This window comes from Accipiter gentilis, chromosome W (genome assembly GCF_929443795.1).
Source record: "Accipiter gentilis chromosome W, bAccGen1.1, whole genome shotgun sequence".
NCBI classification, from domain to species: Eukaryota; Metazoa; Chordata; class Aves; order Accipitriformes; family Accipitridae; genus Astur; species Astur gentilis.
Genome location: NC_064918.1, coordinates 5,479,148 through 5,494,609, shown reverse-complemented (window position 1 = coordinate 5,494,609; position 15,462 = coordinate 5,479,148). Strand labels below are relative to the sequence as shown.

Genomic DNA, 15,462 nt, shown 5'->3' with positions numbered 1-15,462 from the left:
TTTTACCAGACTGCATTGAAATACTAATGCTGTGACAAGCATTCTATAATGATGGTGGACAGGCTTTGTTAGGTAGAGAGCACTGGAGCTGAAGACTTTATTCTGTACTTTCATGTAGACATTCGTCTGATCACCCCGTGGGACTCGGCACAGGGTCCACCATACCCTGGGCCACAGAGCACTGACACCAATATGAGGATGCTGCAAATGGCGTTTATTCAACTGCGTCACGCCCTTATATACTGTCTGTCGGTCATCCCGCCTCCCTTAACCCTTCTCTTTCCGTACATCGCGAGATCTTCCGAGCGCCAATCCCTACACTTTCATTTCTTGTAGAAACACAGCAAATGAATTCTGCTGAATGGTCTAAGACTGCATGTACTTTTGGGGTTTTTTTGTTTTGTTTTGTTTTTTTTAAAGTGCCAAATTATAAAAAACAAAAAACCACACACAAGACTTGGTTAACTAATTGTGGGACTACAAAGCGCTGACACATACAAATTGGAAACAAGACATAAGTACAAACAGATTGGCATTAATGGAGAACTTTGACCTTCAGGCAGCGCAAGCTTCCTGTAACACTGCACAAGTTACCCCTATTGCCACTGGTAACTGAACAATAGTCTTTTCTTCTGATCATTTCTATTTCCCAGTTAAATGAAATCTATTAAATGATGATTGATGCTACACTGCTAGCATAAACACTTAAACACTTGTATGGACACAATATACAGAAAGCAAAACATGCAGCATAGTCCCTGAATTCAGACAGAAACACTCAGAAAATGAAAAGAAACTGAACCTGAGCTATGAAATGCAGCACAGTCAGCCCTGCAGACATTTGACTTGAGGACAGATTTTTACAGTATCTTTACAAAAATTCAAATCCAAAAATCTAAATACTACTTACTGCAAGTTGTTTGGGAAGACTTTCAGCAATACGACTGAGTAACATCTTTGAAGGCTTCTCAGCACATAACAAAACAAGATTGACATTTCGGTCTCCACGGAGTAGCAAACCTTTAGCCAAAACGCCTACCCGTAAAACGCCTTTCAAAGCTCTGTGAATTATAGGTAAAAGTTGCATTTAAAATAATATAAAACCCATAAAACTCTTGAAGATAGAAAAGTGAAATAAAATAGGAGTATTTCATATACTCTTGAGGCCATAGTGATATATGCTGTATCAAAACCCAAAGAGAACAGAATCCCTGGAAGCACTGATAACAGTGCAAGGAAACCCATAAAATTACTTCAGAAACAAGTGATGAAATTCTTAAAAAATAATAATAATAAAAAAATTACCTGTCTTTACTGCCATCTTTTTTGTCATCTCCCTCTTTGCTCTTGCTTTTTTCATGGTCAGTCATATTGTCAGAAACAAGTTTCAAAGCACGCTCAGTAATAGAAACAATTTTTTGGACTGCTTGAAGTTCCTCCTCTGTTGGATATATAGTTGCATGTTTGGTCATCACATAGCGGTCATCAGAGGAGTCAGGGCGGCGTAGAGGCTAAACAGATGAAAAAGCACATTTCTGAAATTTCGGTACACTTCCAAGTTCACAGATGATATGTGACCAAAACCCAAACGTGTGGCTAAACAACAGAATATTCAAATCTCAAATCATTGAAATGTAACAAAACATGAACTGAAGTGTCCTTAACAACTTACACTGGTCACAATCAATCATGTCTGAAAAAACATGAAATGTATAAAAAAATAAACAAATTATGAAATCCCAGAATCAAAAGTACCTCCCCAACATAAACATCTATTGTCTTTCTGTTAACTGGGAAATGCTTGCATACTGCTGCAAAATAAAGTATCCATGATTGCTTTCATAGAATCACAGAAGAATTCAAATAGGAAGGGACCTCAGGAGGTCCTCTAGTCCAACCTCCTGTGCAAACCATGGTCAATTACAAGACCATATCTTGTTGCTCAGGGCTTTATCCAGTCAGTTCTTGAAAACTGCCAAAGATGGAAGCTGCACAACATCTGTGTGAAGGAATAATAAAAAAAATTTCCCATATTCAGTTTGAACCTCTTTTGTCTCAGCTTAAGCTGGTTGTATCTCACCCCCTCACAACTGTAAAGAGCCTGGCTCCATTGTCTTTATAATGCACATGTATTAGAATGCTATTACATCCCACTGAAGCTATCTCTTCTTCAGGCTGAACGAGCCCAGATCCCTCAAGTCTCTCTTCACAGGGCACACACTCCAGACCCCTGACCATCCTGGTAGCCCCACACTGAACCTGCTATGGTTTATCAATATCCTTCTTGTACTGGAAAGCCCAAAACTGAATGCAGTATTGCAGTTTGGGTCTAATGAAAGCTGATAACTTCCCTTTATCTACTGATTATGCTCCTGTTAATATCACCCAGGATGCTGTTAGCCTTCCTTGCTGCCAGGGCACACGGTTGACTCACATTCAGCTTGCTATCTGCCAAGAACCCCAGGTCCCTTTCAGCAGTGCTGCTATCCAGCCTGTCACTCCCCAGCCCCTCAGTGCAAGGGGTTATACCTTCCCAAGTGCAGCATTAGCCATTTGTCCTTGCAGAATTCTACAAAGTTCCTGTCGGTCCATTACTCCAGTCTGCCTAGGTCCCTCTGGATGGCAGCCCTGCCCTCAAAGGTATCAACTCTTCACCCCACCTTGAACTGATTCAATTTCATGTCAGCTGCAAATCTGATGAGTGTGCACTCACTCCACCTTTCAGATCATTGATAAGGTGCTAATGAGACAAATCCCAGGATAAACTATGTGGTACTGCACTTGTTACTGACCTCCAGGTAGAGTACGACCCACCACTAACCATTATCCTCTGGGACTGACGATCTAACCACTTTTTATCCATACATTTGTCCACAATTAGATAAATAAAGTATAATGCAATTCAATAAAAAAAATAGTACACAAATCCAGAGTGACTTGTATTTCAGAAGAAACAATATTTGTCTTCAAGGCATCCTTTCATCATAAGTGGACTTATTTTGGAAAACAGGTCCATCTACACAGTTTCATTAGTATATAATTTTTTCTTCACTTTTCCAAATCCTTTATTAAGAAACACTGGAGGCAACTAAAGTAGCACTGAATAATTTATAGTTCTTAACTGTGCCTCCTGGTAAGTATGTTTTGGGTTTTTTTTTGTTTGGTTTGGGTTTTTTTCCCTTTTTTTTTTTTTTTTTTTCCCTCCCCTGAAGTTAAGAAACTCACAGCTGGTCCTTGAGGCTGAGGAAGCATTCCTGGTCTAACTCCCAGCAGGCCTAGAGGTCCCGGAGGACCATGAGGATATCCTCCATCTGGTATTCTGCGACGGTCATCCCAGTGATGCTGCTCTTCCTCCATTCTTCTCCAGTACATGTCCTCTTCATATCGCCTGAAGTATGTAAATCAAAGTGTTCTCTTTATATAGCAGTTAATACTTCCAACCATTCCAAATAAATTCTTGGATGTCCTCACTAACTCATTTCTAGTAGTCATAAGCAAATACCAGTGAACTCCAGAGGATAACTAAAATGAATGGTTATTTTGAAAGTGGGCCTGAATTTATAGCAAATAATTCTAATAAGTCTACATTCCTCAGAGGCATTGAACACTAACAAACAAAAACAAATAAAAAACCCCGAGGAATAATGACAACTTAATTTAAAACAAGATAGTAGAGTTCCCAAAACAAGTATTAAAAATAAGTAACTACAGAAGCAGAGTTAGTTTTAGATAATCTGACTGCAGGTTTATCTCATTCATTGATAAAACAGAACACATTACCTCATTTCCATCCTCCAGCGTTCTTCCTCTTCTCGCCTTCTCCAGTATTCTTCTTTCTGCATCTGTTTCCTCATCTTCTCTTCTTGAATTTTTCTTGCTCGAATACTGGGCTTTACTTCTACTTGTAAGTCTGGGTTTACTTTTTTCTAGTTTAGAAAAATAATGAATGAAACATTGGTTTGCCTCTTGTCATCTCAAGATTACAGAGTTGTTCTGACATATTTAACACATACACCACTGTTCTATGGTAAAATCAAGGGGAGTAAAATGCAGTTTTAGAACTGCACTGAATGAATAGTTGAAGAAGAAAAATCTGCGTCCGGTATTTTAAAGGAAAGAAATAGCAACGTCTTACAAATAGTATGAATTCCCTCTTCAACTATATGAGAACAAAGCAATTTCAGATTAAAAATGTTACACGAAATACTATGTAATTTGCTGTTCATTCTGTAGCAGGATGACTACTCTATAGCCTGAAAAAAAAATTTCATCTTAACTACAGTGTGCTTCCTGATGCCCTGTTCCTGAAGGGTCCCTCATACAGGGGCATAATCATGAGTTACTGAATACATTTTTCCGGCAATTTTTTTTTCTTCTTTCATCCCTTCCCATGATTATGTAGGCCCATTGTATCTCCTGTCACCACAGTAGATTCTTCCTATATAATCTTATAATAAACAAAACATACACCATATATCAGTATAGATGTCTCTCCATTCATGACTAAAAAGTCTGCAACACTTGTTTCTCAAATGTCTCCACAACGGGTTTATTATGTGGTTTATCCTACCGAAAACATTGAGCACTACTATTTTACACTATTTGAAATTCATGGTAAACAACATAAAGCACCTACTGTTGCTTGCATACATTATACAATATTTTAATGTTGCAAAGGTTGCCTGAAAGCATCATTCAAAATGTTTAAAAAAACCCCAAACCAAAATGCAGTTTCACATTCTGCATTACTACTTTAAAGACTATACTCCCTAAGAAATATGTTTCTCTAGGTTTTTTTATACGCTGTTTACTCAGAGTACCTACTTTTGACTAGTCTTTAAATGTAAGAACATGTAATCAGTCAGCTGACATCTGGTGGATTTTCAGATAGAAGCATTAGCGTTTCTACTAACCTTATACTGAAGTCTGTGTCGCCTCCCTTTTAAGTGCATCTCCTTGGCATTAGGATCATTAAAACTGCATTCACAAAGTTTACAGTGAAAACGGATGACCTTTCCTTCATCATTTCTTACCTGGAAAATAAAGTTATAACATATTGGCTTTTTTCTTTTTTTAAAAAAACACTAAAGCTGATGTAAAAATTAATCTAATTCAGTGACACTGGATAACGTCTACCCATCTCAAAACATGTTAAGAAGTTCACACAGTAACTGAAAGAAGGCAAAATAGAATTTAAATTCCAACAGACACACCATTGTGTATGGTAATGAACGAAGAACAAAGTTCTTCCAAAGAGTACACAGCTTTAAACTCGAGCCTGAACATATTGAGTTGAATAATTACAAACCCGCAGATGATGAAAAATTTACATCAGACTTCATCCACATATCTCATGCCACCCACATGAAGAATGCCCCACTGAGCTCAAAAGAAACACGCACAATACAAAAACATAAACATATACACAAGCCTTTACAGGTTCAATACCCTGTCACTCTTATCTTCAAGGAGGACCCAGGGAATTACAGGCCAGTCAGCCTCACTTCGATCCCTGGGAAGGTGATGGAGCTGCTAATCCTGGAAACCATTCCCAGGCACATTAAGGACAAAAAAAAAAAAAAATCATCACCAGTAGTCAGCATGGCTTCACCAAAAGGAAGTCGTGTTGATCAACTTGATAAACTTCTGCAATGAAATGACCAGCCTGGTAGATGAGGGGAGAGCGGTTGACGTTGTCTACCTGGACTTCAGTAAGGCCTTTGAAACACTCTCACCATATCCTCATAGATGAGCAGTTAATGTATGGGCTGGATAAGCATACAGTGAGGTGGATTCAAAGTTGGCTTAATAGCAAGTCCAGAGGGTGGTGATCAATAGAAAGAAACCTAGTTGGAGGCTAGAAACTAGCAGCGTACCACAGGGGTCAATACTAGGTCCAGTCCTGTTTAAGATCTTCATTAACGATCTGGATGATGGGGCAGAGTGTACCCTCAGCAAGTTTGCTGATGACACAAAACTGGGAGCAGTGGCTGATGTGCCAGAAGGTTGTGCTGCCACCCAGAGAGAGATATCTCAATGGGCTGGAGAAATGGGCTGACAGGAACCTCGTGAAGTTCAACAGGGGGAAGTGCAAAGTCCAGCACCTGGGGGGAACAACCCCATGCACCAATATATGCTGGGGGCCACCCAGCTGGAAAGCAGCTTGGCAGAAAAGGACCTAGGGGGGTCCTGGTGAACACCAAGTTGAACTTGAGCCAACAATGTGCCCTTGTAGCAAAGGTGGTGAATGGCATCCTGGGCTGCCATTAGACAAAGTATTGCCAGCAGGTCAAGGGAGGTGATCCTTCCACTTTATTCAGCACTGGTGAGGCCACACCTGGAGTCCTGTGTCCAGTTCTGGGCTCCCCAGTGCAACAGAGACATGAACATACTGGAGAGAGCCCAATAAAGGGCCACAGAGATGATGAAGGGACTGGAGCCTCTCTCCTATGAGGAAAGGCTGAGAGAGCTGGGACTGTTTAGCCTAGAGATGAGAAGGCTCAGGGGGGATCTTATTAATGTATATAAATACCTGAAGGGAGGATGCAAAGAGGACAGAGCCAGGCTCTTTTCAGTGGTGCCCAGTGACAGGACCGGAGGCAATAGGCACAAATCAAAACATAGGAGGTCCCCTTTGAACATCAGGAAATGCTTTTTTTTTTTTTTTTTTTTTTTTTTTTTTACTGTGAGGGTGACTGAGCACTGGCACAGGTTGCCCAGGGAACTTGTGGAATCTCCCTCCTTGGAGATATTCAAAAGCTGTCTGGACATGGTCCTGGGCAACTGGCTCTAGGTGGCCCTGCTTGAGTGGGATTGGACCCTCAGATGACCTCCAGAGGTCCCTTCCAACCTCAACCATTCTTTGATTCTGTGATTTTGACAGGAGAAAATGTTAGTAGTTGGTACTTTTTCAGGCTAGACGTAACATCTCAAGCTCAGTTCTCTGTCTTGTGTTATCATTGTGAACATGGCTGTTAAGTAACTTGAATAAAATCGATGCTTTGATAACAAAGGAAGTGGTATAGGCATTGAGCTGTCCGTTGTGTGCAACTGAGTAAAGAGAGGTAGATACAGAGCATGTATTTGCGTCACTGTTACAGACACTTGCCATTACGTTGTGATGTACAGTGAGGAAAACATTGCAGAATGTGATTGGATTTCAACGAGGCAGTTAGACTAAAAGTGAAGATGAACAAAGCAGTAAGGGTGTATTGAAAACATGAGGATATTCATCCTTGAGATGAATTATTGATAGTACATGGTTTAGCTATCCATCAGCACTCGGTATTTTTTGTTTTTAATAGAATGATGCAAGGATGTTTTCAGAAACAAGGAAGAGGAAGGAAAATTCAAAATGACTAGAGAGAACCGTCTTTTGGGGTTTTTTTAGGCCGTGTGTAGTTAAACCATAGAATATGTTACTAGGAACTGCTAAAATTTAACAGAATTCAAGAGAGGATTGCACATGTGCATGCCTTCAGGTCTAGTGAATTGCGTTACAAGCCTCAAACATTCTGTGATTGTTTCATGTTGAATAAATTTTCACCAAAATAGTTAAAAAAAAAAAATCCACATTTTCATATCAGTACCTCCTCCACATAGTCATGGCCCACTGGCTGGACATCACTTTGCAAGGCAGCAAGAGCCGTAGGAGTCACTGTTTCAGCTGCTGTGTCTGGTTTTATTTCCTGTGTTTGTACTGTAGCAGCAGTTGTTGTTTTAACACTTTCAGCTGATTTCATTTCTTCCAGTTTACTTCCTGTTGTCTGAAGCTTACTACCACCTACAAATCAAAAAAGTTAAAATTATTGACTTCCATAAAATGAGAATATGATTGCACATCATGTGTAAACTGAAGACTTTATTTTCAACTATCAATGTTCTGGCCAGAGTATTATCAGTCTTTTAAAATTAGTTAAGACTTAAACATATTTTACATACAATTAAAGTTTTTTTAAAAAAAGTTTAACAAAAAGTTATTTAAACAGTTTTTTATTTTAGCAAGAAAAACTTTTACTTTAGAGTTGTGATTTTCATCGTTCATTTTCATGCTTTTTCAAAAGACAGGACTGAATGGGAACAACTCGGCAAATATATTTTAATCATCTCTTTTTTGTCATCAGATATTTTTTTTTTGTAACTGGATCCAAAAAAGTACTTCAAAACCTTATAATGTTTGTAATAACAAAGCTAGTATACTCTCAGTGTTGCAACTGCATAGGTCTTTCCTTCAAGAGCAGGATAGCTTATTGTTGAACAACTGCTTCCTATCTCTAAATGTCTGTCACACTTATTTCAAAAAGTTTCCACTGTTAGATTTCCAGTGTTACAAGTATGTTTCAGTTGCCCAGTTATCAACTGCCAACCTAATGCAGGTTGCCTTAACAGCCCAGACTGTAAACTGAAATTAGGACCAATTGGACTATAAACTGCAATACTGCAACAGCTACTACATAAGAAACCAAGAGGTGGGAGGCTTCTTATGAAGGTGGGAGAAGCCTCCAAGAGAGGTCAGATGGAGACAGCAAGGCAGAAAACACCATAAATTGTGAAGCAAAACTTTTATATACATTCTTATTTTCACCTATCAGTAATTCTCTTAAACACAGAGTTACTCATGCATAAAGTTAACTAAATACATTTGTATTTGTTGCACTAAGATCTTTAAAAAATATAGAATAGGTTAGGTTTCAAAATAAAGACTGACTTCTGTACTTGCCAACAAAGTTTATTTTCGGTGTAGATATTTTCTTTACAGCTATGTTAGCAGCGGTTGAAGATGTTTTGTTGTTGGGCACTGTGTTAAGTGGTGCATTTGCCATGGGAGTAAGAATTTTCACTGCAGAGGATGCAACAGAGGAGTTCACAGTACTGCTGCTACTTGCTATATTTGAAGCAGAGGCAGTTGGTTTGGAAGCAGATGTGGATGTTGAGGAATTAGCTTGGGTAACCACATTTGGTTCAGTTGAAGGAATGGGTTTGCCAAGTTTTGTGTGCAACTTTACTACCTATAAGAATAAAGAGAAATTCACAATATGATCTCCTTGGGATAACTATAAAAAATGAACTTGTTATAGGTTATGGAAGCTTTAACAGAAACATCACCAAAAAAAGTCAATATAAATAAAAAGTTATTGCTTCTTTACAAAATGTGATCTCGGGGGGGGGGGGGGGGGGGGGGAGGATGGGAGGACATATAAATTTCTTGTCATCTGTAACAAGGAAATAGTTATCTCAGATTGCTTATTTCCATTAGAAATTCAGACATTTACTCCAAAAACTGTGTAGACAAGAATAGAAAGCCAATAAACTCACAAGCCAGTAAAACTCAAGGAAACATTTTGCTCAAACTGTTTCAACGTGACTGTTTTGTTGCCTCGTTGCTTTTTATTCTCCCTCCAAAAACTGTAGTACATTGAACTATTTTGGTTCCAAATAATATTTGTAAATAAGAGTTATTTAATTCAGTTTCAACAACACTGTCTCTTTAGATCATTACATTTTAAGAGTATTTATACTGAAAGACTTTCCAGGTTACTTAGAAAAACTGAAGATATTCCTTTAGACAGACATTTTCTTTTTTTTTTTAAAGCACATCTGCAGAGACAGTTAAGGAGTACGCAAGAGGCATATTTCAGAGCTCTTTATCTCATAGAAAGTGAAGAGGTACATGCTTATTCTTAGAAGTAATAAGCAAAGGCCTTTTCACAACATGCTTGAGAGAATAATACTTCATTTTGGTGACAGCTGACCATCACCTGAAAAAGCAATGCATGTAGTCCATAAGAACAAAACATGCAAAATGAAAACTAAAGGACTAAAGACAGGGTTTGAAAGTAGCTAAAAAAAACAAAACCAAACAAAAAAACAAAGAAAAAACCACACACAACCACCCACACACAAAACACCACACCACAAATCTGCTAGACATGCCTTTAATGCGAACACATGTACACAATCATGGTATGCTCAACTGTACACATATGCTACTTAGTTTTTTGTTCTTATTTTTTTAAGCATGTTCCCTACCAGAATACAGACATATTAATGTCACATAATACTATAAATTTAAGTTCAAGCAACTCTTCAAAATTACTTTTTTCCAGTAGAATACACAAGTCTTCGGTGTACCAAAGAAATAAAGTCCTTTGAGATTTCATTTCTGCACTGATGACAACCTAAATTAACATGTTAGCAACTATCTATGAGGAAGAGAAAGTGACATCCAAATATATAAAGATAATATATACCATACTCCATATACCTATGGAGTTACTGGGCACAACCCAAAAATTTAATGGCTCAACTTTAATGAAAGAAAGAGCACTAGGCAAGTCTATCTAAATTATAATTTTAATTCTTGTACTAACAAAAAATAATATTGGGAAAATTGTTTTAAATTTGCTATGAGTTTTATTTATTTTAATAGGAATGATGTTACTGATGCCACTTTGTACAGTGTTCTGAGATACAAAGAGCTATAAAAGCTGAATACTGTATCCATTACTGACATTAATCTTTCCAGAGTTATGAGGAGAATCTGTGATATCTAAACACACATTCCACACTGCCATTCCATTTACTATTGTACAGCCAAATTTAAAACACAGGTCACAGGGGTTCACAGCGCAGCCCACAGTCTTTATTCCACAATGCCCACCTAACTGCACCCAAACAGTAGGGAAAGCATGCTTACCAAAACTCTTCCAAACATACTCATTATAAAGTCTACTACAGGACATGGTCCCTTGCTCCTGTATGTCAATTTTCTTTGCAAGAAATACCAAAAAGCAATGCATAATAGTCCCGTCCCTTGGCACTAACTCAGCTTACAGTGTTTCAAAGCACACTGAGAGCTTCACAGCACCAGACAAATAAGAAGAATGTCAAGAAAAGTCTTGAAAAGAGTTATGGGGTACAAGCATGCTACCTCATGTCCTCATTGACGCTTTTCTCCATCTTACTCTATACCTTCTTCCTACAATTTACACACTTTCCCCAATACATCCTCTTCTCATTGATGCCGTGACAATATTTTTCCCCCCTTTCTCCCAACAAGGCCCTTCTAATAGTGAGCTTAAAGATAAGTTTGAAACAAAAAGTAGAACTAAACATCTTTAAACAAAATAATTTGAATTATAATGTTTCTGTGTATTTTCTCCTCTCTAAGATGAGAAAAAACGACGGGAAGAAAGACATGACTGACTTGTATAATAAGGACAAGAGAAAGTTCTTACTTTCTGATGCTTGGCTCCACGGATATGGGCAGCATAAGCATCTGCTCCTGTACAAGACACATCACAAAGCTCACAGCGCAACTGATTCTGAGTTCCACGAGCAGAAGTGCTGCTGTTATTGGTGTTCTGGGAAGCTTTTAATGCTGCTTCTTTCTTTTTGTGTTTCTGGCCTTCTAAGTGTTCTTTATAAGTCTGTTTAAATAAACAATACACACACAATAAGCTATCTTTGTACTGCTCATTCATCACTCACATGAATACATGTTATATAGAATATAGCATAAAACACATACTTTGTATGAGAAATACTTCCTACACTGAATATTTCTTCCATATGACATGCTTTAAGGCATAAGCAGGCCACTTCTAAGACCAAGAAATTTTCTTCACCACCAGGATTCCACTTTTAGATAATACAATATGGTCTTTTCTCCTCTACCTTCTCACTTCCTCAGTCAAGTACTGCTCAACAGATATGACCATTGAAAGCCTGATAAGATCAGAAAACTGCGTCTCAGTTGCAGTTTCCTGCATTGCACTGAATTATTCTTGATTTTGAATTTTCCTCAAACTGCAAGACCACAGTTATTAAATGTATCCAGAGAACTAAAAAAATAAATTCAATAGAAGGTACTGCATAAATAAAGCTGTGCTGAAAATGAAATGCAGAAGTTGCTATTTGTTCCTATACCAACACTGGCAACCTGTAGAGTAGACAGAGTGAGAAATAATGACAAATTTACCTAAAGAATAAGAACTGTTTTGCCAAACACACACACAAACACTATGCATGAATTGATATCTACTTTTTATGCACTTGTACCTACTGTGAAACTAAACTGGGATGCTGGAATACAATAAAGAATAAATTTTCAGGCTTACCATTCACAAAGTTTTGAAAAAAGTATTTAATAAGAAGTTTGCTATGCTAAAAAAGCAAATCAAATTCAATGTTTAGAATACTTCTGGAGTCCAAAGCACAGCTGAAGCTTCTCTGTAGAAGCTAAGGGGATGCATCTTTTTGTCTTCTCATAGGACTTCTTTCTATAATAGCACACATTTTCATTTAATTCACTTTAGTAAAAGTATAGAATCAGGTCTTTAAAAATTAACAAATATTCTTAAAGGGGTCATTTTTTTGGCTGAAAAAATTATGACTAAAGCATATAGCAGAATATTACATAATACAGGTACCTGTGGTCCAGCACAGCTGATCTTACAAACATCACAGTAGTGGATCTGGGGCGGTTTGGGAGGTTGCTTTGGTTTCAGTTGCTTATTTTGGAATGGTGCTTTTTTAGTAAAGGTGGTCCCTGTCCAAGCAGCTGTTGCAGCAGCGGCAGCTGCTGCTGCCGCTGCTGCCTGTTTCTGTTGCTGCTGCTGCTGCTGGTAATAGGACGATGCAGCTGAATACACTGCGGCTTCATAGCCGGAATAAGAGGTACCTCAAAGATCAAAATTAAATAAGTGTTACATCACTGTACATCATGTATCAATTACATAATACACTAATTCCAAGCATGTTGCATAAGGGGGGGGAGGGGGGCAGGGCAGGATATAAACAATTTCTTGAGATATTGTTAGACAGTCTGAATTTTTCTTTATGTTTCACAGTACACAAATGCATAGCATACCACTTGTATCAGGAATATATTTGATTTTAAGCAAATCTTTGCAGACACACAGTTATGTTAGATATATTAAAGCATCCTTAAAGAATATGTGAAATTTCCTGGTACATCTGGTAAGACCGAGTATGATGTAACAAGAATTTTAATAAAAGATTTATCAAAGGCCACTTGAAGTAAGCAGTCTTCCAGAACCAGATTTACTGTTCAAGTTCCAAAATGAAAAGGAGGACCGATATTGGGGGGGGGGGGGGGGGGGGGATAAAAGACAGAATGGCTAGTGCTATTACATTCTATTTCACTGATTTAAATTGTTTTAGTGCAGAGAAGCTGCTTGCCCAGTAAAACCTCTGCAGCACACCCTGTCTACACACTCCTTGAATTCTAGTATCAAAGCTGAATAAATCAAGGAAACTGGGCTTTCATACCTTTGAGCCAGTTTTCCCATAAACTTTCTACATCTACTGGTTCAACTATTTTAATACTCTGATCAGGCTCTGTTTCAAGGAAGTCTTAAAATCCCTTTTTAAACAGAAAACAAAAAAACCCCAAGAAGTTCAAGGTAGCTATAATATGCCAGCTGATTACCATCTGGCCATAAAGTTAACATCTTTTCCATCTTTAACTACTTTTTTGATTTCTAATGTTTGAAGGAAAGTCTTTTTTTTTTTTTTAGCATCCATTCTCCTCCCATTTTGGGTCAAGACAAACCAAACTGACAAGATTTATATTGGATTGCTCCTCCCTGTCTCTGTAACTGCTGTTTGATGGCAGCATGCTCCCAATTTCCCTGGGTTATATTTGTATGGATACATTTCCTTACTTTTTCTATCCCCCATCTTTTCTCTCCAAACCTTACAGTAAGTCACAAAACACCATGCATGTAGCAGTGCCAATTCTTTGTATATTATCACATATAACAAAATAGGCACATACAAATATAAAACCTCTTTTAAAGATACATCAAAATATTTTGCCATTATTATGATTTAACTGGTTGATACTTCTCAGTAGACTATGATGTAATTGAACACAAACTGCTAACATTCTGAGTATTTAAATCCTCTCCTGTAACAATTACAAAGATTCCAGCAACATAATATGCAAAATTCTTACCAGAGTAAGTAACCGCTGTTGTACTATACGTTGCACTTTGAGTATAAGATGGAACAACAGTAGCTGCAGCTGCTACTGGCTGCACAGCAGAGGATACTGGATATATAGAAAATGTAGTTGTTGCTGGACTTGGGGTTGCAGGTTTTATAGCTGTCACTTGTCGTGTTTGCTGGGCTTGGGTATACTGAGTTGCCCCTTGGCTATATCCTGCTTTTGGAGCTAATTAGGATAGAAAATAGAAGTGTACAAACATTGATATGCTTTAGTTGAATGAAATGCAAACCATATTAAGTGATACTTAATGATGTGCTAAGGAATAAACACATAAGTGTTTTTTACTTTAGTTTGGTTGTTTTTTGGGTTGGGTTTTTTATTTGTTTTGGTTGGTTGGTTTTTTGGGGTGGAGTTTTTTTGTTGTTGTAGGGTTTTGGGGTTTTTGTTTGGTTGGTTGGTTTTTACAGTAATGGTTATACATCACCTACCATATATCACACAACTGTTTAATAGTGTCACAACTCACACTAGTAAGCCTCAGATTCATTTATGTATTTTTAACTGTGCTGCTATGTTTTTAAACAACCTTCTCATTCAATGGTTTTACTAGAGTACACTAAACCAAAGTACATCTAAACTTTCCTATTATTCCGAATTACAGTAAAAAAAGTAAATAGGATTTATGCTTTGTAGCATTCACGATAGCAATAATTAAAAGAACTACATACAGTAAGTAACTAAAGAATTTAAAAAAAAAGTCTTTCTATCCAAGTTATCATCTGAACCCACCATTGGCTTTTTGAACCTACTTCAGCAAAAAAGTTTGCCTAGAAATATGTTTTGAGTGTATTTAATAACAATCCAAACCTTAAAGGTAGTTACTTATGGCAATGTCACAATAACGTTCAAGTTCTAGGTGCAGCAAATTTTTCTACACATTGACAGGGATTACATGTCAAAACAAAAACAAAACAAAAAAAAAAAATCTGGATAATGTGAAATATTCAAAGACATTTTTAAGGTATTAAAGTAGTACACAGACTGTGTATAATGACAGGAGTTTGAATCATGCCACCCACCTGTCTGGTAGTATGATTCAGCTACTGAAGGTTGAGGCTGAGCAGCAGCAGCCACAGCCGCAGCAGTCGCTGTTGGTTGTTGATAGTATTGTTTGCTGTCATATGCTACAGCTGGGGCAGTAGATCGAACATAAGAATAGGAATCCTAAAAATTCAAAAAAGAAAAACCAGCAAATTTCTCCTTAAGTATATATCTGGAGTAATAAAAATCATTAGCAGAGCCAAAGAATTTCCTTCTATTCTACTAAAGTAGATTTAAAAAAAAAAAAATTAAAAAAAAAAATAATCTACAGATACAGTATACACTAATACATACATTAAAGAAATTCAATTTATGTTTACAGATACTTCAGACCTGAAGACAACCTGATGGTCTTTTTCAGACTTAATATAGGAATTAACCCCATG

The 15,462-nt window shown here is 37.5% G+C and overlaps 1 protein-coding gene across 3 annotated transcripts in view; it reads right to left on the bottom strand.

Moving 5' to 3' along the window:
* The window catches only part of LOC126035244 (zinc finger RNA-binding protein-like), a 48,389-nt gene that overhangs the window by 13,084 nt on the left and 19,843 nt on the right, over positions 1-15,462 (bottom strand). For 2 of the 3 annotated variants that reach the window (XM_049793532.1, XM_049793535.1), the window contains exons 4-14: positions 15,055-15,199; positions 13,982-14,200; positions 12,432-12,682; positions 11,238-11,429; positions 8,708-9,008; positions 7,590-7,783; positions 4,914-5,033; positions 3,781-3,926; positions 3,226-3,388; positions 1,306-1,511; positions 911-1,061 (exon numbers count right to left, since the gene is read on the bottom strand). In XM_049793532.1, the coding sequence (XP_049649489.1) occupies positions 911-1,061; positions 1,306-1,511; positions 3,226-3,388; positions 3,781-3,926; positions 4,914-5,033; positions 7,590-7,783; positions 8,708-9,008; positions 11,238-11,429; positions 12,432-12,682; positions 13,982-14,200; positions 15,055-15,199 (2,088 nt within the window). The remainder of the gene's footprint in view (positions 1-910; positions 1,062-1,305; positions 1,512-3,225; positions 3,389-3,780; positions 3,927-4,913; positions 5,034-7,589; positions 7,784-8,707; positions 9,009-11,237; positions 11,430-12,431; positions 12,683-13,981; positions 14,201-15,054; positions 15,200-15,462) is intronic. The other variant, XM_049793533.1, reaches the window with a different exon arrangement.